This window comes from Dendrobates tinctorius, unplaced genomic scaffold, assembly GCF_039654945.1.
Source record: "Dendrobates tinctorius isolate UK_male_01 unplaced genomic scaffold, ASM3965494v1 ptg000073l, whole genome shotgun sequence".
Classification (NCBI taxonomy): domain Eukaryota; kingdom Metazoa; phylum Chordata; class Amphibia; order Anura; family Dendrobatidae; genus Dendrobates; species Dendrobates tinctorius.
The window spans coordinates 36,912,764-36,939,051 of record NW_027361741.1 but is presented as its reverse complement, the minus strand read 5'-3'; the positions used below and the strand labels follow the sequence as shown (position 1 = coordinate 36,939,051).

Here is a 26,288-nt window from a genome sequence, read left to right as displayed (position 1 = left end):
AAGACTCAGTCAGGATTGGCACTTGCATCTTCTTTCTATTTCTTTACTACATCCTTTTTTTTTGTCTCTTGCCCTGTCTTCTTCCTTCTCTTTTTCCCCCTTTTCTTCCGGGCTGTCTTTCCCTTAAGGCCTTTGATCGTCAGGTCCACGCCCCCACAGATCTGGTGATCTTTATTTGCTATCTTTTCTGGTTGGATACCATCGGGTACTTATCCAACCAGTAGAAAACTGTGAACTCAAGTCAGGTCAGTAATCCGTCACGATTCTCTGGTTAACATGTTTTCTTCGAGCACGTTAAAGGGAATGCATTTCTTCTTGTGTAGAGCAAGACAGGGAGGGGGGGGCAGGTGAATAAGCCCCGCCCATCGGACCGGACCGCGGCAGTTTACATACATCTGAACCGATATAAAAAAGGTATTTATGCATGAAAGGTGCGGGGTCAGGGGGAAGCAAAAGTACTAAGAGAATCCTTATGTGACACACAATTGAAAGATATCATTATATGATATCTCAAAAAAAGGGTGACAGATTCCCTTTAATAACTGTTACCCCCAATTGTAAGTTTTTTCCCTTAGGTTCTATTGGTAGCCTCTTACACAATGTCTCCAACTACAAACCATACATATGGCCAATCTAAACATAGCACCCTTCAATGTTAAAGGCATAAATGTTCCACAGAAAAGATCACAAATATTGAGACATTTAGAGAAGAATAAAGTGGATGTAATCTTTTTTTCAAGAAACCCACTTCAAGAGAACATATAATCACCTAACCAAAAATAAAACATTCACTAAATGGTATAACTCTACCTCTCCAAATAAAAGAAATTAAGGGGTTTCCATTGTTATTAGTAAGAATCTCCCCTTTGTTTTTAAAGATGCTTTACTTGATGGAGACGGGAGATATCTTTTTCTGAAATGCATGATCTACAACAAGACATACACTTTAATTAATATATATGCCCCGAATGTGAATTACCTTCCCTTTTTCAAAAAAATATTTAGGCTTTTGAATCATTTTGTTGAAGGCATGCCAATTCTGGGAGGTGATTTCAACATTCCCCTACACCCCCCTCTCGACACCTCTAATGGGCAATCATCCATACCACATAAAACAACTAGATACATAAAAAAAAATCACTGATGGATCTTCTCCTGCTGGATACATGGAGAATAATACACCCCTCAATGAGGGATTATTCGTTCTCTTCAGTACATAAAAAAATACTCAAGAATTGACTATCTATTCATACCACATCACCTAATAAGCTCGGTTAAAAAGACCTCTTATAATAATATAATATACTCGGACCATGCTCCATTTTTCACCAACATCATTCTAAGTAACACAAAAAATGCGCTTTTAATTGGAAACTTAATAATAATTTAATATACGATACTGAGTGTCAAGAATCCATAAGGAAGAATATTAAACAATTTTTTTCTGGAGAACCGTAGTAACGACATCTCTGACTGTAATGTTTGGGAGGCACACAAAGCGGTGCTCAGGGGTTATCTCTTAGAACTGGGCTCTAGGAAAAAAAAGAAAAGGAGAAACTCACAGCTTCACTACTATCCCAAATAAAGGTATTAGAGGAGAATCATAAAATCTCTCAAGAAGCCTCCTTAGAAAAAGATCTTGTTAGACTTAAGGTACTGTCACACTAAGCGATATCGCTAGCAATATCGCTATAACTGGTGATGTTATAGCGATATTGCTAGCGATATCGCTGTGTCTGATACTTACCTACGACCCGCTCCCCCGCTGGTTATCGCTGATCGCGCGAGAACGTTCAGGACCGTTTCTCGTCGTCAGCTTCCTGCGGCGCTTCCTGCTGTGATGACGAGCGACGCGTGGAGCCGGGCGGGAGGAGGCAGGATCGCCTGGTGTGACAGGTAAGTAGCGACCCCCATCCCCTGCGATGTTGCTGGTGAGATCTGCCTGTGTGGCAGCTCACTAGCGACCACTTAGCGATGTACCAGCGATCCTGACCGCGTCATCGCTGGTCGGGATCGCTGGTACATCGCTAAGTGTGACAGTACCTTTAGAGCAGAACTCAGAGAACTGTTGAGACAAGAATCTGAAAAATACTTGCAATACTCAAGATTTAAAATATACACCCAGGCGAATAAGTGCGGTAAAAATCTGTCAAACTTGGTTAAAAAGAAAATTAAATCAGCTTAAATACAAAAGATTAAAGATTCGCGAGATCAAATACATCACAAAACGGAGTAAATAGCAGATATTTTTACCTTATTTTATTCAAACCTTTACAATCTAAAACCAAAATATTCCACAGATCCGAAAAGGAAATCTGAACTCATAAATAAGTACCTACAAACAATAGACCTACCTAAACTAACACCCCAGCAAATGCAATCTCTAGATAACCCAATCACAATGGATGAACTTGAATCTGTCATCAAAACAAGCCCCAAAGGGAAAAGTCCAGGCCCAGATGGATACCGAGTATTATAAAATTTTCAGAGAAGAACTCTCCCCATATCTATTGAAATATTTTAATAATATAACTAGAACAAATACATTTAAAACGGAAGCACTCTCAGCCCATGTTGCTCTTATCCCGAAGGAGGGTAAGGACCCAACCCTTTGTGGCAGCTATCGGCCAATCTCGTTGATTAACAACGATATCAAGTAGTATGCAAGGATTTGGGCCAAAAGGGTACAGAACCTCTTGTCAGATTTGATCAAATTCGACCAGGTGGGCTTTGTAGGGGGTAGAGAGGCCAAAGATAATATTATTAAAACCCTGAATATAATTCACTTTACAAAACGTAAAAATATTCAAACCGCTCTTCTTTCAACTGATGCCGAAAAGGCTTTTGATTGAATTGATTGGGAGTATATGGAAAAAAACATTAATGAAGTTTGGTTTTCCTGATTCCTTCATAGGGAAAGTCCTTGCTCTATACTCCCATCCAACAGCTCGACTGAAAATCAATAATGATCTTTCTCCTAGCTTTGGGATAAGGAACGGGACAAGACAGGGGTGCCCTCTCTCCCCACTCCTATTTGTACTGGTTATGGAAACCTTTCTACAAAAATATTAGACAAAATCTCAAAATCCAAGGTGTAAGATGTGGTGACAAAGAGCATAAAATAGCCGCATTTGCGGACGATGTTCTTTTTTATTTAAAAGACCCCTGGCAATCTATCAAACCACTAACTGAAGAAATACGGGAATTTCGCCTAGTATCAAACTTCAAGCTAAATTTTTATAAGTCAGAAATATTAAACATTAATGTCAACCAGGAAGATTGGACTCTCTTGTCTAATAAATCTCCATTCAGAAATAATTGCTCTCATATCACATATTTAGGGACCAAGATAAACTCCATTTCCTCCTTATATAATCTTAATTTTATACCTCTAATTCGCAACCTGGAACGAGACGTTTCCACATGGAGGGAGTTCCCTATTTCCTGGTTTGGCAGAATTAATATCGTGAAAATGATTACTCTACCCAAAATACTTTATTTCCTTCAAGTGTTACCTATTGATATCCCACTATCCTTTTTTCAAAAAATTAAAACCCTAGTCTCCAAATTTATTTGGCAAAACAAAAGTAGTAGGATCAAACACTCAACGCTAATAAAAAGGAAATGCAAAGGAGGGCTGGGTTTACCTGACTTTGAGAAATATAGACACGCTTCACATATGGCCAGAATAAGGGAAGCAAGAATTTCTCCCCCTAGGAAATTATGGGTCGACATCGAACTTAATCTTTTAAATAAAAATATTAACCATTATCTTTGGTCAACACCATACAATAAATTTAAATATATTTAAATATCGTGAGATCGTGAAACCTTTAACTAAACTCTCTATCTATTTGGCACAGAACTAATAAAAAATATAATTTTGTTCCTAGTATTTGTACATGTACGCCATTATTACACTTGATCCCGAATAGATACAGAGCCATTAAAATAAAAAATCTAGGGATTCTCCCTTATATACATATTGGCCACTTTACAAGTGAGCTCAGGACTATATTTAGAGGTGTTCTAATGTCAGAGACAGAGTCTGAAATTATAAAAGAAACAATTAGAACTCAGATACCTAACATCTACAATAACTTCACCGATAAATATACTCAAGATATCTTTTTTGACTTTAAAACAAATAAAAAAATTATATCTAAAATTTACAAATTACTTTGTGATATGAGAGAACCTCCTGACTTCATTAGCAAATGGGAGAAAGAATTAAATTTATCATTATCACCAGAGGAAATTTCTCGACTTTGGAAAGAGATTCACTCCATTTCTCCTTCAACGAGATACAAAGAGTTAAATTATAAGATTATTTCTCGCTGGTATAAAACCCCAGATACTCTCTCTAGGATTGACAAGTCTTACTCTTCTTATTGTTGGAGATGCAATTTATTGCCAGGTACGCCTGCCCATATATGGTATGAATGCACTAAAATTATACCTTTCTGGAAAATTATATATAGTCACATAAAGAAGGTCTTTCGAACAATACCCCCTCTGACATCCAAACAGGTCCTCTTGAATGTCTGTCCTGGGCTCAAATGTGTAAGTGATTACCATATTTTTCGCTTTATAAGACGCTCCAGATTATAAGACGCACCACAAATTTTGAGGAGAAAAACAGGAAAAAACTTTTTTTAATAAAATGGTGGTGCCTCTTATAATCCAGGTGTCTTATTGCTTACCGGGGGTGGTGGCTGCGGGGAAGTGGGGTCCCAGGGTCGCTGCTGGAGGAGGCAGAAGTGGGGTGATACTGCAGGCCGCAGGAAGGGATGAGAGGGTGCTCTGATGTGCAGCGCGCTGCCAGGGGGAGGGGGGCTCGTGCTGCTACCAGGGGGGCTCGTGCTGCTACTAGGGGGGCTCGTGCTGCTCCGCCAGGGGGGGTCTGTGCTGCTGCCAGGGGGGCTCATGCTGCTGGCAGGGGGGCTATACTGCTGCCAGGGGGGCTCATGCTGCTATCAGGGGGGCTCATGCTGCTACCAGAGGGGGCTTGCGCTGCTGCCAGGGGGGCTGTAATGCTACCAGGGAGGCTCATGCTGCTACCAGGGGGGGCTTGCGCTGCTGCAAGGGGGGGTCTGTGCAGCAGCCCGGGGCTCTGCCCACATTTACCGGGTGTTCGTCGGCGCTGTGGGTGTCTCCGTGTCTCCGGGTGACCAGCGGTGTCTCCGGTTCCAATCCTGGGGCTCTGGCGACATTTTGCGACAGGCCAGAGCCCCGGGGCTCCCTCTCGGTCCCCTCTGTTTTGGGCTCCGGCAATATGGCGGCCGCTGCTGGGGGCGGCTCATGCGCTGATGGTGATCTCGGGACTGAGATCTCGAGAGATGAGATCTTAAAGATACTTACTTAAAGCAGCTAAAATCCTCATCGCTAGACATTGGAAGGATACTGATCCACCTTCCTTATCAGAATGGGTAAACAAAGCTAACAGTATATATTCTCTTGAAAAAATTCGACTGCCTCACCGCAAACAAGACAATTTAAATGGAAGCTGGCACCAATGGTTTATATATCAAAATAATATTAAGCTCTAACGGAAGGAATTTTAATGCAGTGTACTATTTATGCTTTATATGAATATATATACTTTGTTTTCTACAACTGTGATTTAAAAGATAGAGGCTTTCATCCAATGGGACTACCATCCGCACCCCTTCCTTTCCCAATTTTACCTGAATCCATGTTTCCCCTTCCCACCTCTTCTCCTATTCCTTCCCTGAATTCCTTCATTAAGAAAAATGTGAATGTTGATTACATTGACTTGTACACCGTTAATTTTTCGGTAACAGCATTCTTAGATAAAGAATTTATAAAAAAAAAAAAAGAGCTCTGCTTATTTCAATATCTTTAGTGGGAAACGGACTGTTTGATGTTAATCTTTTCTTAAAAAAAATAAATAAATGAAATCAGATTTAATCGGGTCATCCAATAAATGGGGATTAAAGAAATTGTTTTCTATATTCATTGATGAGACTTCTTTACTGAAAGAGTAATGTAAATCTAACATTGATAGTAAAAAATTGTTTGTTTGCTTCAGCATGTTGTAATTCATTAAGATTATTAAGGCAGTCTGAATGACGGCCCTAAAAGGAACCTGCTACTTGATTCATGCTGCCCAAATTACACGGTGAATCAGAGAATGGCTCTGATGCAGACTGACAGGTCTCTCCCTATCTGTGTATGTAAGGAAATCCCTGTCAGTCTTTGGAAGCGGTATATTTTCTCTGAAATGCTGCAGAGTTTTAGAGTGAAACATACAGTACATGTCTGCAATAATGGAGCTGCCTGTGCCACAAGCAGCAAGAATCCGCTGACAGGTTCCCTTTGGTAATTTCTTCAGAAAAATTGAGTTTAATACTTTGTAAAAATCCCCGTGCTCTCCACATTCTGCTCCTCTTTTCCATTTTGCACTGCATCGCTCCATTGCAGAGATATTCACTTGTTTCTTCAGGAGCGCAATATGTGAAATCTCTGAAGATATTCCCAGTTGGTCTGCAAGCAGAATCTTCTCTGATGGCATGCACTTTCACCCCTCCCTCCCAGACGCTGCCAAACACAGCTTAAAATTGCTAGACCGCTAGACCAGCTTCCGAGTTGTTATCGTCAGCGACTGGGAGGGAGGCGTGAAAGAGAAAACCACTAAAGAAGACTCTGATGAACTGCCCTGTTGGATTGCAAGTAGAGATTTCACATAGTGCACTCCAGAAGAAACAAAGTGAATATATCTTCAATGGAGTGATGCAGTGTAGAGTTAAGGGAGTGACAGAATCAGGGAACTTAGGAATATATAATAGGTTTTTAATTCAATTGTTTTGAGCAGGTGACTAGGTTTCTGGACATTTGAAGAAGATTGAGATTTAATCTGTCTGCCATAGTTGGGGGCAAGAATGTATATAGTCATTTGTTTGGAATTCCCCTGTTTTTTGCTACAGCAGAAAGCCTCTCTAAATTTCTGCAACATGATAGGTGCTGTTAGGAACGGCGAAACACACTAAATAAAAATAATAATAAAGTGCGTTCGCCGCTCGGGGTCCACCGTGCAGTAGGTGTTACAACCGCTGCTGAGTAATGGCAGACGAGCAATATGGAGATATAATGCGCACGGGTTCAACTTCACCCGAAGTGCGCAGAGCGGGCTCTGTTCACACACAGAGGCGCCGCAACAAAAACATGCAAAAAGGCTGAGCCTGTTAGAGTCACAGGCCTCAGGTAAATGCACACACGGTATAAGGTCACAGGAGCAGGAACTAAGACAGAGGGGCTGCGTCCGTCTAGACCTACCGTGTGTGCGGTGTCACTACTGTGAACGCCAAGAAGGGCTGCAACTGCAGCGCGGCGCAGGACACTGCCACTGGACGACACAGCTACAAATCAGACGCTATGTCGGACGCTAGTGCAGAGGTGTGGTGTGCACAGTGGCCTAAAGCTTGCCACAGACTGGCGCAGACTACTGAACTAATTCCCTAACCACATGCATAATATCAGAGGGAAGGGGTTTCATAATAAGTCAGTCACCAGAATCAAACATCCGTCACCATTCACGAATAGCAGTATAGTCTACTAGCGCATGGCGGAATGGCCATGCGTGCTTTTTATAGCCGTGCGGGACCTTCCAGATCTCCGAGATGGACCATTGAGATCTGGAACAGGACCTGGGCACATGACTCCCGATCTCCAATGGGAGATCGTCTCATGAGCATGCCCAGTAGGAGCACAGAGGGACTTAGTCTCTGGAGCGGTCTTCTGCAAAGTAATCTCCTCTGCAGTAGAAAGACAGCAGGAGACTGCAGAATGTGAGGCTCTGGATTCCTGCAGAGCAGATGCAGAAACCTGACCCCTAACATTACCCCCCCTCCTAGGGCCCCCTCCTCTCTGAGCCTTCCAATCCACCATCCTGTGCCCATCAGAGGCATAGGCCTCAGACTCGTCCGAAGGCAAGTCTGATGTCCCGGTAGGTGACACGGAAAACCGGGACACGTGGAAGGTATCAGCGGCGGCAAGATCGCCAGGTTTAAGAAGGGACACGTGGGAGACAACGGGAGCGGCAAAACTGCCCGCAGCATAAGTTGAACTGGGATGCCGCGGTGTGTCGGCGGACGTCTCCACTCTCTGTTTAAGGAAGCTTACCCGAGCACACGAGGTGCATGCCTGAATATATTTTTTAATGTCCCGAGCCCTGTGCAGCCACCAATACGACCCTGCCAGGAGTTTTGTGGTCTGCATGTAACCACAGTGACCACCCACCCTGGACGCGTGTGCCCACGCGAGAACCTTCGGCCGAAGGCGAGGGGGGACAAAGGTCTTGCCCGGCGGCACAGAGTTTGACCATTGCGGGGCCCCGATATCCTGGTGAACAGAGTGCTGACAGTGGCAGTCGCAAGTGGAGCTTAGTGCCGGACGTGCCTCGAGACTGGCGCGAGACACCTCCATGGGCTCTGGGAGTGAACACTCTGGCTCGGGTGATTCCAGAGGTTCAAAGAGGTTGGGAGCCGGAGTAACCCTCTATCTGGATTGAGCACGCTCCAGCCCGTGCTCCGAAAAACGGAGATCAATACGGGTGGCAATGGCAATCAGCTCCTCCAGACTTGCAGGAACCTCTCTGGTAGAAAGAGCATCCTTAACATGCTCAGCTAAACCTCTCCAAAACACAGGGATGAGGGCTTTGTCAGACCGCTCCAGCTCGGAAGCCAGTGTCCGAAAACGAACGGCATACTGACTAACCGAGAGGGATCCCTGAGTCAAAGCCAGTAGCTGTAGAGAGGTGTCGTGTGTGACCCGTGGTCCCAGGAAGACCTGCTTAATAGCTGTTAAAAACTAAGCAGCGGTCCGAACGTCTGGGTCACCACGCTCCTATAGTGGCGTAGCCCACTCCAACGCCTTGCCCGACAGAAGGGAAACAATAAACCCCACCTTGGCCCGCTCCGTAGGGAATCGCACAGCCAGTAACTCCAGCTGGATAGAGCACTGGCTGACGAAACCCCTACAGGAGGCACCATCGCCAGAAAATTTAACGGGCAACGGGAGGCGGGTAACTGTCGGCGCGTGGGAGGACGTGGACATACGAGAAACCGCCTCTGCAATCGCCTTTACAGCAGCCTCCGAAGACTTCGTCGCTGCGATAACACTCTCAAGAGTAGCCAACCGGCCCTCTAGCTAGCGAATGCACTGAAGGAGTTGCTGCTGATCTGCCATCACTAGCCAGACCCTGGTGCTAGTATAATGTTAGGAACGGCGGAAGAAACTAAATAAAAATAATAATAAAGTGCGTTCACCGCTCTGGGTCCACCATGCAGTAGGTGTTACAACCGCTGCTGAGTAATAGCAGACGAGCAATATGGCGATATAATGCACACGGGTTCAACTTCACCCGAAGTGCGCAGAGCGGGCTCTGTTCACACACAGAGGCGCCGCCGCAACAAAAACATACAAAAAGGCTGAGCCTGTTAGAGTCACAGGCCTCAGGTAAATGCGCACACGGTATAAGGTCACAGGAGCAGGAACTAAGACAGAGGGGCTGCGTCCGTCTAGACCTACTGTGTGTGCGGCGTCGCTACTGCGAACGCCAAGAAGGGCTGCAACTGCAGCGCGGCGCAGGACACTGCCGCTGGTCGACACAGCTACAAAGCAGGTGCTATGTCGGACGCTAGCGCAGAGGTGTGGTGTGCACAGTGGCCTAAGGCTTGCCACAGACTAGTGCAGGCTACTGAACTAATTCCCTAACCACATGCGTAATATCAGAGGGAAGGGGTTTCATAATAAGTCAATCACCAGAAACATACATCCGTCACCATTCACACATAGCAGTATAGTCTATACTAGCGCATGGCGGAAAGGCCATGCGCGCTTTTTATAGCCGTGCGGGACCTTCCAGATCTCCGAGATGGACCAATGAGATCTGGAACAGGACCTGGGCACATGACTCCAGATCTCCAATGGGAGATCGTCTTATGAGCATGCCCAGTAGGAGCACAGAGGGACTTAGTCTCTGGAGCAGTCTGCTGCAAAGTAATCTCCTTTGCAGTAGAAAGACAGCAGGAGACCGCAGAATGTGAGGCTCTGGATTCCTGCAGAGCAGACGCAGAAACCTGACGCCTAACAGGTGCCTGTAATGGCTTCCTCCGATCCTAACAGCTGCTGTGTCAAAGTCAATGGCAAAGTACTGGAGGGGAGCTGCATCTCATTGAGGCTATTAGCTTCAATGTTTTAAAACCCAGAAGTTTGCTACAGTAGACTATGTGTTGAGCGATGTTAATCGGCCATTTTAAGGGATGGGTTTTTGTGGGCAACCATAGAGCGGGTGGTAGGTTGTCCACCTTCTCTCCACCCCAGGGTGTGGTCTGGGGGTTTAAATAGTCAGCCTCCTAAGGCGTTCAGTGTGTCTGGAGTTTGTGTTTTTGCTAACCCTGAGCGGGCGGATCTTTGCAGACATATGGGCTGTGTTACACCATTTTGTTTTGTTTTCCTGTTTTGCTCACAGGGCCGTGTTTATTTTTACTTCACCATGGTTTATACTGCATGTACATAATAAACCAATGAAGGAGTTAGAGACTATGTTTCCGTGTCTACTCCGTGTACAGCTGAGTAAGCTGATCTACCACACTGCCTAACTACTTAAAAAAAATGGTTGTTTGAGGTACTATAATGGAGTACAAGCAGACACAAGAATAAAGTGAGTACTACTTTAGTATCACTAATATGCGCTTATTAAGGGTTGTCCTTTCTTTACATGGGGCTATTTGCTCAAATATTGCGTCACTGCCCTCATTGACGGACAAATCAAACATCAAGAGGAAGCCGGACAGCAGCCACAGTCCTGACTACTTGTTGATGTTCAATACCTCTGAAGATCGGAGTAGTGATGTCAGCATTGATTGGGAGCGGGGCTCACGTGTTCTCATAACAGCATGAAAGCTACAGGAACGCGAGTGCCGACACCAGTGGAAGAGCGCCAGCACAGGAATTGAGTATAGGTGTTTTTATTTTATCGGCTCCAAATATTCAGATCAAGAAGGGGGTTGTCCTAATAGTGGACAACTCCTTTAAGTTATTATAAAATGCAGCAATTTCTATTTACATCTATAACGGGTCCATGTTGTGATAGCATACATGGTACACGCCTATATTTTTGGATGTTTCTGGCTTTTTATTTATATTATGGCTGCAATCAGGGAGAATCATAGCTTAAAATACATATCTAATAAGAACAAATATAAACTGAATACACAAATTAAATAGCCAGTTGTCAGTGACTTGAAGTTCTAGATGTGGATAATAACCTAATGCTGGTTCTTTATAGAGATATTTCTATATTATGTGTGTAATACTCTCTAGACCAGAGATCATCAACCTGGAGCTCAGAAGCTACAGTACATGTGGTTCGTGGGCCATGAAGTGTGGATGCTAGCTTGGTGCATTAACACCAGGTCTACAAAACATCTAGGAAGGGCAGGTCTTCAGATGGTGTCTTTTATGAGAAGCCTCACACAGAAGAGCAGATCTGGATGTGCATATACTGACCTTATGGTTGGAGCGCTAAATTAAGCCTTAATGGGGTATAGGATAATATTACTATGGGGGTGCCTGAATTTGGATGTGTTAGCGTGGTGGGAGTGCTTGATGTAAAAATATCGAATGAGGATAAGGTGGGAATCCCTAGATGTAAGTATTCTGCCTTGGTTTGATTTCTGTGGATAAGCTTTGGTTGTCTTTATACCAATAACATGGGCTCTGGGTGTCACTAGTGGTGATGGAGGGGGGTCTTGGAATGTGACTTGCAACCCTCTTTCAGAGTTGAATGTAGCTTTTAAGGTCAGAAAAGTTGGGGAACACTCCTCTAATTCATAGCAAAATTATTTGTAGCATTGAAGTATTCACATTTTCTCCACAAATGGAACAATGAATGACTTGTACTGGCCTATGGGCATTCATGCATTTTACAGCCATACGTCATGCTCAGGTGGGTGGAATGTTAAACTATGGCTTACATACTCTCACACTATGAAATGTAGAACAAATATAAAAATTACAGTTATTGGCAGCAGAATAGTAGAATGTTATATGTGGAAAGTTAGTCATGTCTAGGAGTTGAGATGAAATATATTCAGTATAACTAGAGAAACCCAATGGAAACCAATAATTAAGCTACTCCTCAGTGCCTCTTGGGTCGCCCTCCCAGGGCTGTGGGGTACTCGGTACCGGGCCCGATGAGCTTCAACGGGAGATGTCACGGCAGCTGGGACCCGGCCCGTGGCCCTGGGCGCCCATTGTAAAAAGGGGGAAAGTTTATAAGTGATTCGTGATGCCACCTGTGGTGTTCAGAAATGTGGATGTAAGCCGACGCTGCAGACAGATCCTCTGGGACAGATGGTGGGGTGCAGCAGTGATGTTATAGCCCTCCACAGGCAGGGCTGTAGTCCCAGGGCAGTGTAGGTGAAGTGACACTTAGATGGTGTAGTGTCAGGCGCAAGGGATGCAGCAGTGCTGGGCAGGTTGGCGCAGGAATAAGTGGAGGACACCAGGGCATGTAGTTCCAAAGCTTTACTCACAGTCTGTTGCAGGTACAGGTGCCCACATCCGTGCCGTGTCCTCCGGGTCAGGAGCTCAGCCAACTTCCAGGCAAGATGAAGTACTCCTTTCCAACACTCCGCCAACATATGTGCCTTTTCTGAACGTCTCCTCTTATAGCGACTTTGAATGAAGTACTCCTTGTACTGAGTTACACTGGAGTGTTCCTGTCAGATGTTCCTATGAATTCTACTTGTACGGCAGACAGCTGTAGCCTGCTTCGGGGACTCCTTGCTACTAAGTCCCGGCTCACTATCCAGTTGCTGTTGTGCCCCCAAGTCTTGTGTGGGAATAAAGTGGTCACTACTTCTATTCCTCCGGTGTCTGCTGCAGGACCATTAGTATCCGTACAACCTCGGGGACCGGACCCCGGCCTTGCGCTTAGAACTTGAAAAGGGTTCTCCTCTAACCCTAGTCCTTGTTCTCTTATTCTCCTCACGTTCCGTGCTAATCCTTCTTCCCAATTGAGAATCAAGCTTCCTTTCTTTGTCTTTTTCCTGTGCCAGCAGACCCAGTTCACTGTGGCCTGCTGCAGCACTTCCTTCTTCCATCCCTCTCCCGGGGATCTTCTCTGTCTCACACTCTGTCCTTCTACATCCTCATTCACTGACTGAATGAAAGACTGACTGACTGACTCAACTCTTCCTGCTCTTTTATGTGAACTAACTCTACCCGCCTCCCAGCACGTTTTCGTGCAGGGAGCCGCCGAAGGTGCTTTGCTACACTACTTTGTGGTGTGTGGTTGTAGGTGTTGGAGTGTGGTCAGGTATCTCCACCTTACCTGGATAGTGGGGTACCACACCTCAGGAGGAGGTGCAGTACCTCTGTGGCGACTGAACCCTCAGGGGCGCCACACTCTTATTCTCTGATATTTTGTAGGACAAATGGCATTTTGTTTGTTGAATTATTGTTTCAAATAATTAAGGAGGTTGTTTCACGATGACAAGCTTTCTCAAGACACATCTGTGAGAGCATCAGCTCACTGTATGGGTCTAGCTCCTGGTACCCCTTGTTGATCAGCCTTGGGGGAAATGTAGCATTACACATGAAATAGCTAACCCATGTAAGATTGTATATGCCTGGCCTTTTAATTTGGAGGCTCTCTGGTCTGGATTTCAGAATGGGACCCCAATTTAATGCCATATGCTTGTATGGTCAGTGACTGATTTTTTTTCAACAATAAGTTTTTATTAAATTTTACAAATGAGGTAAATAATGAAAAGTTTTAAAGCATACATATAAGGGGGTATAGACGATTAACAAACAACTGGATCGGAAGGAAGGCCGAGGCGGGAGGGGCACTATGTCCAGTTCCAGTTAATTAACTCGACCAGAGTAGGGGGAATCTGGAGCCGTTAGACGAAATACAGGTGTGGCGAAAGGGATATGGTTAGTATATTCCGTCCAGGGGAAGCCACATTTTCTCAAATTTGCAAACTTTATCTGTAAGTATGGCGGATAATTTTTCATTAATCATATACCAGAAGAGACTCTTTTTAACCTCAGACAGTGCTATGGTTTGTTTATCTGCCAGGAACATAAATGTGATGAGTGCTTGGGTGTGATTAGGGGCACAGAGAATACGTTTATTAAGTAAAGCTTCCCAAGGGGTTTTGTTTTTAGATTAATATTTGTTATTGAAAGGATCAGATGGTATACTCTGATTCAAAAGCTGCGTACTATAGGACACAGCCACCTTATATGGAACATACAGTATGTCCTATAGAGTTACACCCTCTGAAGCATTTGGGGGAGTAGTTAGCGACTGCCTTGGCCACTCTATCTGGGGTCAGGTACCACCTAGTCAACACCTTATAAATTGTTTTCAACGTTAAAGTGTTTAGTATTCCTCCAGTAGAGGAGGACCAAATTTGGGACCACTCTGAGTTGGATAGAATGGAACCAATATCGGACTCCCACCGAGAAGTGTATTTTAAGCATCGCCTAGGCGAGGGAAAGTTAATACGAGACTAGAGAAAGTGATATAGTGCTTGAGGCATGTGGATTTTGGTGGTATCTTTGCTCGAAAGGAGTAAAGTATAAGGTGGAATACAATTTTTTAGCAATGAAGCGACAAAGCTTTTAAGTTGCAGATAACGAAATACCTCTCTCAGGGAAATGATATTTTTCTTGTAGAGCTGGAAATGGGATAATTCCATCAACATTAAAGAGATGATGGACCCTAGTAATGCCTGCTGCAACCCATAAACGAAAGTTCCCAAGGGATTCCTTACCTGGGGGGAACTGGGGATTTCCCCAGAGGGGGAGAAGGGGCAAAAATGGCGAGATTAACTGTGAAATTTGAGTCCCAAATCTTAAGGGAATGTGCTATGATAGGGTTCAGGATTTGCTTGCGCTGAGCTGGAAGCATCCATAACAAGGTATCGAGGGTACCTGGATGACATTCAGGAGCTTCATTCAGGAGCTTCCAATGAAAGTCAACACATTCCATTGTGTTGGATTGCCAATGCAACCCTCTTCTCCCACTCTTGACACACTGATTGCAACACAGCAGAAGAAATGCTAGTCTAAGGGGGCCAGATTCATTGTAGGAATGCTTGGACCTCACACCCATAATGTGGTGGTGCACCATCTTGCTGGAAAAACTCAGGGAACCTGACATCTTCAGTACATAAAGAGGGCAACATATCATCATGTGGCAATTTCAGATATCCAGTGTCATTGAGGTTTCCATTGATGAAGAATGGCCCCACTATCTTTGTACCCCATATACCACACCATACCATCAATTATGGGTGTCAGGTCCGAGCATTCCTACATGAACAGTTTCCTGGAAAGTGGATTGCTCGTTGTGTGCGTACAGGACCTGTGATGAGGTCACAGGAGGGGAGGAGTCAAGGGTCACATGATCAGGCATCTCAGTCTAGGCCCCTGATCATGTAACTCCTGACTCCTCCCCTCCTGTGACCTCGTCACAGGTCCTGTGCGCACGCACAGCCCTTGATGTATGTAACTATGCAGTACTCTGCTGTGCTGGTTGTCATCGTGCTGAATCAGTCAAGTATATGTGGGGTCAGGAGGGGTTTACAGGGTGGAGGCAGCTGCGTGTGTGTACGAGGGGTACGGAGCAGAGCCGCGTGTGTACGAGGTAGGAACAAACAAATCTGACCAATACACATGATATCTCATCAATTTAGCAATATAGACATGTGTATGTATGGATTACTACCACATATCATCAAGTACCACATAGAAATGTATCAAAAAAAGATGATTACAAGGCAAAAAGAGTTTCTTTTAAATCTCAAAAAGTGTAATTTTTATTATAAGAAAAATACATTAAAAACATAATGCCAAGACATAGGGAAAAGAAGGGTGAGGACAAATGCTCGCTTCCATGATCACTCATTTCACAGGCATAGCCAGCAGGTAGAAAGCACTATAAACGCAGGAGGGAATAATATCGGTTACCAAAGCTACAAAGTAACCACAGTAGCATACTAAAAAAAGAACGATGAAACACAGCCATCCAGCAAAAGAATCACCCCACCAGACATTCAATGGGCATGCAAGTGCTGTGCTAGTAGCTGATCTATATAGGAAAAACACCTCCTCACAAGGATATTACCTGTGTACCCATAGATACTGCATAACCAAATATATAGCAAAGTGCCGAGTGCAGGTATAATTACCTCTGAAGGGTCCACAACAATGTGCTGCTGTCGCGTGTGTACGAGTTGTACGGAGCGAAGCCGCTTGTGTACGAGGTGTACGGAGCGAAGCTGCGTGTGTAGGATGTGTACAGAGCGCAGCCGCGTGTGTAGGACGTGTACGGAGTGCAGTCGCCTGTGTAGGACGTGTACGGAGAGGAGCTGTGTGTGTAGGACGTGTACGGAGCAGAGCCGCGTGTGTAGGATGTGTACGGAGTGGAGCCACGTGTGTACAAGGTGTACAGAGCGCAGATATGTGTACGAGGTGTACGGAGCGGAGCTGTATGTGTACGGAGCGGAGCCATATGTGTACGAGGTGTACAGAGCAGAGCCGTATGTGTACGAGGTGTACGGAGTGGAGCCGTGCGTTTATGAGGTGTACGGAGTGGAGCCGGGTGTGTGTACGAGGTGTACAGAGCGGAGCCGTGTGTGCACAAAGTGTACGGAGCTGAGCCGTGTGTTTATGGAGCGGAGCGAAGCTGCGTGTGTATGAGGTGTATGGAGCAAAGCCGCATGTGTACAAGATTTACAGAGCGTGGCCGCTTGTGTACAAGGTGTATGGAGCAGAGCCACATGTGTACGAGGTTTACGGAGCAGAGCCATGTGTGTACTGAGTGGAGCCGTGTGTGCGAGGTGTATGGAGCGGAGCCGCTCGTGTGCGAGGTGTACGGAGCGGAGCCGCTCGTGTGCGAGGTGTACGGAGCGGAGCCGCGCGTGTACGAGGTTTACAGAGCAGAGCCATGTGTGTACTGAGTGGAGCCGTGTGTGTACGAGGCATACAAAGCGGAACCGTGTGTGTATGAGGTGTGCGGAGCCATGCATATACAAGGTGTATGATGGGGAGCATTCATACCTCCCAACCGTTCCAGATTTTGAGAGTCTGTGCCACTGCCCGGATCGGGAGCTGACTTTTCCCGCGGACACAGGAGTACACAGGGGAGCTCCGAGGAGCACTTGGAAACTCACACGTGACGTTCCATCGGAAGTGACATGCTGGAAGCTGACCGTAAATTAGGTAATTTCGGGAGGAGATTGTGACGGAACCATGGAGGCACTTCAGGGAATGCTTCAGATCCATCACCGTGTCCTCCTCCGACAGCGCGATCGCCTTGGACTCGGGGATGTCGGCAATGTGAGTGGATCATGATATGTTCTGCACCAGGAGGCTCAGGTGGGCACTACAATGTGAGCCAGACTGGTATGGTATCTTTATAGAATTTTTGTTTCTTTCTCTCTCGGTTTCTTTCTCTCTCTCTGTTCTTTCTTTCTCTTTCTCTCTGTTCTTTCTTTTGCTCTGTTCTTTTTCTCTTTCTTTCCCCTCTTTCTTTCTCTCTCTAATCTTTCTTTCTCTCTCTGTTCTTCCTTTCTTTCGCTCTGTTCTTTCTTTCCCCTCTTTCTCTCTGTTCTTTCTTTCCCCTTTCTTTCTCTCTATGGTATCTTTATAGAATTTTTCTTTCTTTCTCTCTCTGTTTCTTTCTCTCTCTCTGTTCTTTCTTTCTCTTTCTCTCTGTTCTTTCTTTTGTTCTGTTCTTTTTCTCTTTCTTTCCCCTCTTTCTTTCTCTCTCTCTGTTCTTCCTTTCTTTCTTTCCCCTCTTTCTTTCCCCTCTTTCTTTCCCCTCTTTCTTTCTTTCTTTCTTTCTTTCTCCTCTTTCTTTCTCTCTCCCTCTCTGTTCTTTCCCCTTTCTTTTTCTCTCTCTTTGTTCTTTTTTTCTGCCCCTTCTTTCTTTCCTCCTCCGTTCTTTCCTTTTTTCCCCTCTTTCTTTCTCTCTGTTCTTTCGTTTTCTCTCTTTCACTCTTTCTTTCTTCTTTCTTTCTCTCTCTCCTTTCTCTCTCTCTGCTTTCTTTTTTCTCTCTCTCTGTTCTTTCTTTTCCTCAGTACCAGCCACTGTGCCCAAAGTACTAGCCACTGTGCCCATAATGCCAGCCACTGTGCTCTCAGTACCAGTCAGTGTGATCAGCAGTGCTAAATGTGTGTGGTTGTGACATGGGTGTGACTAGTTGTGAAATGGGTGTGGTTGGGCGGCCGGTAACCAATCATCATAGTGGAAGTCGTCTGTTTCCATCAACTTTGTTATATGTGGGCAGTGAGCACTTCTAGTAAGGTGGGCACGAGATGGCGGATCTTGTCACCTCTGCCTCACACATAAGTTACTATGAGGTGTACTTTATTGCTGCCACGTTTCTTTCTTGGCCTACAGAGAGAAATGTTTTGACCAGTTGAACGTTATACAACCTGATGATTGTGCATGTGTGCGCTGCCCGCACACATATGTGTGTAATATGTGTGTGTGTGTGTGTGTGTGTGTGTGTGTATATATATATATATATATATATATTTACTTACTCCGACCTCTATATAAACCCTGCCACTCCGACCGCCGTCCACTTTCCCATGCTCCTGTTCCAATCCTGGGGTCTTTTTTGTCCCCCCTTGGTCCTCCACATGCTGAACATCTGGGACATGACTAATATTGTGCAATGTGCGCTTGTTCGTCGGCAGATGCAGCGTCGTGTCCAGTGTGTGAGGAGACGGCGACTTGTCTGTGGCGTTAACCCCTCTGCTGCCATGTTGGGCACAGGCTGTGACGAGGAGCGTCTCTTCCTGTGTATCCGGCCACAGGCTGCACACCGGAGGCTGCTTCTTCTATCTGGGGAAGTTCATGAAGCAGAAGCCTCTGTGTGACTCATGTGAAGTAACTTGTCTGACAGGTCATGGGTCCAGGTCAGCAGGTGATTGCAGACTATTAGCTGGTTTCGATGTTAGGTACAGGTGAGTCAGGACTAGATGTTGGGTGGAACCCTTCCAGTATTTGTAAGGCCTCATGCCCACGCTGAGTATTTGGTGAGTTTTTACCTCAGTATTTATAAGGCCTCGTGCCCACGCTGAGTATTTGGTGAGTTTTTCACTCAGTATTTGTAAGACTCATGGACACACTGAGTATTTGGTGTTTTTTACCTCAGTATTTGTGAGGCCTCATGGACACGCTGAGTATTTGGTGTTTTTTACCTCAGTATTTGTGAGGCCTTGTGCACACGTGTATTTTCTGAGTTTTTTACCTCAGTATTTAACCCCTTCCCGCTCCTTGACGCACAGTATGCGTCATAAAAACTAGTGGCTTCCCGACCCCGTCACATGACCCCGTCACATGACCGGGGGGCCCACAGAGTCTGAACAGCCCGGGGCCCTGGCTAACCTTAATCCACCCTTGACCGTATAGCATCCATTTTTATACATCAGAAGTGAAAAAAATTTACAAAATACAGTGTCCATTGTTAATAATGGAAGTGCAGCACGGTGGCTCAGTGGTTAGCACTGCAGCCTTGCAGCACTGGAGTCCTGGGTTCAAATCTCACCAAGGACAACATCTGCAAGGAGTTTGTATGTTCTCCCCGTGTTTGCATGGGTTTCCTCCGGGTTCTTCAATTTCCTCCCACACTCTAAAGACATACTGATGGGGCTCACAATCTAGAAACTCCCTATCGGGGACAGTGATGATAATGTGCACAAACTGTAAAGTGCTGCGAAATGTGTTAGCGCTGTATAAAAATAAAGATTGTTATTATTTATTAAAAATCAGATGCTATACGGATGATTCATATGGGATCCATTTTTTTTTATTTTTGCGCACCCATAGACTTCAACAAGCAAGTCTCATTTGAAATACAGAAGAGACCGATGGGTGCTGTGATCTTTCTCACACAGACATTTTCTGACTGTAATCTGGATAGCCCAATTGCATACCATTGCTCCTAGTGCTGTCTGAGGTCAGGTTTATTTTTTTTTTCACAGACAGCACTTGGACAAATATTACATTCATGTGAACATAGCCTGACAATACTTGTTGCAATAAAGCTTATTGTAACAAGTAATAATAGTTGCTCAAGCAATAAATGGGGAACATTGGAAAAATGTTGTTCCCCACCTCTTTCCACATTCAGAGATCCACATCACATATGGGGCAGGAGCTGAAAGGAGGGGGTGGGAATCCTTACTGCAGTCTATGGAGTGGATGTGATAAGATACAGATCACAGGGGGAGCACTTTGGGGGACTTAACCCTTACCTCTCCTGCACAGGACATGCTGTGACCTACTTAGCACAGCAGACACATGATGCTGCCTCCCATGTGGTATCTGGGCTCCTCTTAGAAGCTACTTGCCCATTATCTACAGCAGATGGGTGTTGTAGTCCCTGCTTCCCTCCTCCTGTCCTGACCGCTCTGCCTCCTGCACAGGTTTCACCAGCTCTGCAAGCAAGGAACTGAGCAGCCCCGCATCCACCAATGAGAAACCGGGGGCGGGGCTACAGTTGCAATGACGATTCTGAGAAAGATCAGTTCTTCTCCAGCTGTCTGGCTGTGTCAGGGGGCTGCACAAGAACAGCGATGTGGCCGGACGTGGCCCGCGGGCGGCAGTTTGCCCAGGCCTGGGCTAGACTAACACAAAATCTGAAGAATCACATATTTATACACAACACAGCAGAGAAATAATGCAGTAAATAAGACAAGTGAGGTGAAGCAGAACGATCATTTTGAGAGAGGGAGAAACAGTAGTTGCCGTAAATATTAGAACAGTTCATAGATAAGGAGGGTGAAACTGTCATTGTCCGGTGAGGTCTGGTCCAATTCTCTCAATTGTAAATATTTTTCTATCTACTGGCTAACACGGTACAAAGATATAGATATTTCCTGTATCAGGGGTGATAGGGGACACCCTTGACGTGTGCCTCTTCTCATAGGAGAAGCCAATGTATCGAACATAAGCCGAAGGGGAACTATAAAGGGCATGGATCCATGAAAGAAAATGATCAGGGAACTTCCACTTCTGCAAGACTGGACAGGGACTGTTTTCATAAGACAACCCATGTTAATCGTAGATGGATTTTTGTGCATTGTACAGTCATTCTCTGTTATGCTGAGATCCATCACTGTTTTTATATAATGGAAGAGAACAAGGAGTGTTCCATGTGTAAGTGAAAATGTAGTAAAACAAAAATGCTTGATTGTATAAGTAGATTGATATTGTCAGTAAATTTTGGATATTTCAGAGCTGCATTATGTACTAAGAGTGTGTCCATACACACCTGGACACACAAGGCAAACCCTCCCCCAGCGCCAAATGGTGCCTCTCTTCGCTACCGATACCTGCTTATCTAAGCACAAAGTCCAACCTGACGGTAAACAAAAACTGCTATGTACTAGGGACATGGAGCTGCACTTGTATCAAGGGGCCACCTGTGTTCCATAGGGTCTTTTGTAAAACAAGCAAATAACTGTACCGAACTGAAAAAGATTAATGACGTAGTTAACCTTCAGACTTATTTATGGCTAGGCTGAATCCAAAACCACCATGAAACAAAATGATCTTTCTCAGTCCCTTTACATAAATGATTACCTTGTGATCTCCAGGAAATGCCACCTTGTGCAGTACGTGTACAATGTCTTAGGGTTGGAGCTGAATGTGAGGTATCTTGTAGAAATATACAGATGCTTTTCTGGGTACAGGTGATGCCCCTCAGCCCCATAATCTATCCTTAAAGGTCATTTCTAAGGGCGTTTTCGCCTCCCTTTTGTTCCGTGAACAATAAGTAACCCAGTTAGTTAGTTATCAACTCAGAGGAAACAAGAGGCTGGTTGATAATTTATAGCACCTTAACCAATTTAAATGGAAAGTTCATATGAAGAGATTTGTATCTCAGTAGACCCAAAACAGGCATACACTGTCTCTTATTTCATTCTGTAGGTTGCGTGGGGCTGAAGCACAGTACCTTGCTACTAAGCTAACCAAAGAGCAGATCATATTCTAGAACTGGACTGAACCTGGGATTGCAAGGTGGACATGGTCAGAGGTAAGAGTGATTGGCTACGCAAAGACATACTTGATCAGGACTGCTCCGGAAAATTGGGGATTTCTCAATTCGATGTTCATGAAAGGTTGGCTATTAACATAAGTTGTTTGGAAACGTGTAACCTTCAGAAACCAAATTAGGAAAGGAATTTAGTCAACTGCATCTGCCCAGCCGAGTGGTTTGCCCGACACAGGCAGTCAAGCAGAACATTATTGTTATGCCGTCCGTAGCAGCACTATCGCTGTATCTCAGTTCAAAGTAGCATTAGAGTGGTTAATCATCAGAGTTAATCATCACAAAAGGCAGCGGCCATTTGGTTTATAAGTGTACAAATTATGGAGGGCCTAGATAATTAGTAACCAGCCCAGGCCCCCTGAGCCCCATTGATTAGGAGAACCCACAGTACCCTGAGGAGATTCAGAGCAGGACCCAGAGCTCCATAAGCAGAACGATTACAACCTCAACTATAAGAAAGATCAGCATCACCAAAGAAGACAAAAAATTGTAGCAAGAAAATGGAGGGATCCTACAGCATCTCAGAGGACTTACACAATATAAATATCTGGAACCTTGGTGGCCTAAAAAGTGGAGTTGGAAGTCCAAACCATTGGAAGATATCAATTTTGAGAGATAACTATTTCTTTTATTCCTTAACGAAGTTCTTTATCATTCTTCCTGGGATAAAATAACAGGACTTGCAAACGTAACGTGGGAGATTATGGATCAAGATCAAAAGAGAATATGATTTTTATAAATGTCTTCTGAAACTGGGCAAATAATCAAAAGACAGTCCACCCGTCTTACATTAGACAATTTTGTCATGTACCTATTGAAGGTAAAGCATATTCTGCATGCAAGTGACTGCCATCATGGTAGTATAATTCTAACATTTTTATCTGCTACAACATGATTTTATATGTATAATATGTTCATACGAATAAGATAAAGGATGAAGAAGGTGGATGAAATAGGAAAAAGTATTTGAACATAAGTATAGAGTGTAGATAGTGTAATGGAGAGTAAAGTGTAGACAGATCTTACTGGAGCAGACGTTCCACCACGGCCTTCTGATGAGCAGCCTCCTCTGGGCTTAATCTCTCTAAATCCTTAATAACGGGAGGCGTGAAATCTGCCCCATCCTCCGAACTGTCGTCTTCTGACATATGAGGTTCTCCGAGCCCATTGGGAAGCTGTACACAATGCTCCCCATCTTCCAAACTACTCATATCGTCCAGAGGATCCCTGGGATATTGGTAATTGTTGCCATCGTTTAGAGCTTTCGTAATAGTCTCTTTAGTAACACCTGATTCCAGCAATGCCCTTAGTAGTTCCTGCTGCAAGTAAGTAAGTTGAGACGCCATCCTTAATGTTACCTGCTAACATCTCACCATCCTGCGGTTGCAATAGGGATCAGCAGGCGGGAGCCCATGCACTACCCACCTTCTGTCTCCTCCTCCCCCCCAAAAATACTTGCTCTGCGGCCACCACCAGCAAGTGGTCACCCCCCGGACTCTCTTCTCTGAGACATAGCAGATAAAGGGACCCTTGTCACTCTCTGTTTACATCAGAGCAGTGTAAATCCTCCAAGGTTCATATTTATCCCTGCGCTTCACAAGTTACTGAACTTTGGACCCCAACTCTGCACAAAGTGCATGTGTGAGAGAGGGGGGAGAGAAAGGGAAGAGCAAGTAAGAGGAAATAAAGACAAGAGAGTAGGAAAGACTAAAAATGTGGGATTAAAACAAGAAAAATCCATAATTATAAGTGAGAGAACGAAGATTATAGAGATTGTAGATAACTGAGTCAAGGTTGTGGTGGGAGTGGTCAGAAGCTGTGAAATTATACCCTGGTGATAGAGTCGGCTTAATCTAGCCCATACATCAAAATTACCCAAAGTTTATGATCATACACTACCCTGCTCATTTAGGGATGAAGACGACGAGAGTGCCCCCTGGAGACTTGACATATACTGTTGGGGTACATGTACTCAGGCTCGGACTGGCCCATAGGGTAACAGGGGAATCCCCCGGTGGGCCCCTGTGCAGATCTGGACCCCCAACCCCACTGTATGAGAAGTACTTGGCATAATTCAATTGATTCTGTATAGAAAAAGGCAACATCTATATATTATATAGATATATCTGCACGACTTTCCTGCGTTATTGCTGTTTTGAACTGCTTGGACCATTGCATTTTAATGGATTTATGAATAAAAAGAAAAAAATTTTTAACAGCATCCTGGATTGCTCACGTTATTGCTGGACTTTGCTTTGTCGTTGTTCAGATATATATATTATATAGAAATATAGGTAAATTTATGGACAAGGGTAGTGTGATATGTGTATGCAAGTGGGCCCCCAAGGTCAGTGTCACTGGTGGGCCCTTGGCACCCCAGTCCGACACTGCATGTACTAGGGGTTGAAAACTGTGACCCCCTAATATGGTCGGGGACATTTTTTACATATTTTTTTTTTTTTACTTAAAAGCATGTATTTGGAGCTAAAAATAGGTTTTCCAATTGGGTTTCTATGCTATGTGCTGCTCTACGTATGGCTGGTTACAGAATGAGTTATCTGAGAATCTGTCAGTGACCTTGCTCTGATGGGAGACTTTGTAGCTCTTTTTATCTGTCTCTTTCTGAATGGCTCTCAGCTGATTTATGACCACATCAAACTTGAATGTACAGGGAAACAAGGAGCAGGTGAAACAGAAACTGTTCAAAATATTTTAATGAAAACAAAATTGTTTTTTTTCTGTCCCCAAACACATGCATTCAAAGGGTTATTCCCATCTTCATAGATGGATATTGTCAGAGCAGTATTGCAAAAACAAGCACTTTTGCATTTGCTGCTTATTAACGTTTTCAGCATACAGCAAAAAAAGAGTACAAAAGCCTTTTGAAAATATCATGAAAAGTTAAATATTATTGATCATACACATTTTTTTTTTTTTAATTAATATGGACCAAAAATGTTCATAAGCCAGAAGACACAAATAGTATTAAAGCAAATCGTAAACACATTTAATATTAGGACTGGGTATTTCAAACCCCAATTAAGAACCAAAAATAAGTAAATATTGCACTAAGTAGTCCAAATGTAATAATGGCCACTTATAATAAGGAGTCTATCAATTAGATATACAGTAACACATAGACTAAAAGTCACCATTAGTGGTTAAGCAGAAATGCTCCAAATTGATAAAGTGCCATAGTGCTATCAGAGAAAGGAGTTCTTACCCAAATAAATCCCAGTGTACCACGCTCACAGCAGCCCCAACGCGCGTTTCGCGTGGGCTTCCTCAGAACTCCTCTCTTTGATAGCACTATGGCACTTCATTAATTTGGAGTATTTCTGCTTAACCACTAATGGTGACTTTTATTCTATGTGTTATATCTAATTGATAGACTCCATTATTACATTTGGACTACTTAGTGCAATATTTACTTATTTTTGGTTCTTAATTGGGGTTTGAAATACCCAGTCCTAATATTAAATGTGTTTATCATTTGCTTTAATGCTGTTTGTGTCTTCTGGCTTATGAACATTTTTGGTCCATATTAATTTTTTTTTTCAATTTTTATTATGTGTATGGTCAATAAAATTTTGCTTTTCATGATATTTTAAACAGGCTTTTGTACTCTTTCTTTGTTGTATGCTATATGCTTTTTGAGTATTCCTGTTGCCCTTTATATGGTGGCACTATAATATTTGTTCTATAGTGTATTTTATTAACGTTTTCAGCCATTCATGAGATATTATTTTTTCTTTTCCTCAGTTTATTACCACTGCTGTCTAGCTTATAAGCAGTGCACTTAAGATGCCAGAATTAAGGCTAATTCAGACTTCAGTTCAAATCGGTTCGAGCACGGACCGCAATACACGGTGTTCCAAATTATTATGCAAAAAATATTTCCTCATATTTTCTCTAAATTACCTATATGAATTGCAGTCATTGTTATTTTCCAATCATCTAATATTCTAGAATAATTGCAATGTTTTTGAACAAACTGCCTATGAAAACAGTATATTTTTAAAAATAAGAAACACTCAAAATGCATGTTCCAAATTATTATGCACAGCAGAGTTTTCAACCTTTTTATTTTTATTTTGAACAAAAAAATGGTCAATTGTGAAATTATAAGCATTATCAGCTTATTACAAAATGAAATCAAACAGTTTTCAAGTCAAA

The 26,288-nt window shown here is 43.9% G+C and overlaps 1 protein-coding gene across 2 annotated transcripts in view; it reads right to left on the bottom strand.

Annotated features, from left to right (window-relative positions):
* Nucleotides 1-23,458, bottom strand: part of HNF1A (HNF1 homeobox A) — a 33,187-nt gene extending 9,729 nt beyond the window's left edge. Inside the window, exon 1 of one of the 2 annotated variants that reach the window (XM_073582770.1) lies at nt 23,139-23,458. In XM_073582770.1, coding sequence (XP_073438871.1) covers nt 23,139-23,458 — 320 coding nt within the window. The remainder of the gene's footprint in view (nt 1-23,138) is intronic. The other variant, XM_073582771.1, reaches the window with a different exon arrangement.
* Nucleotides 23,459-26,288: the final 2,830 nt, after the last annotated feature.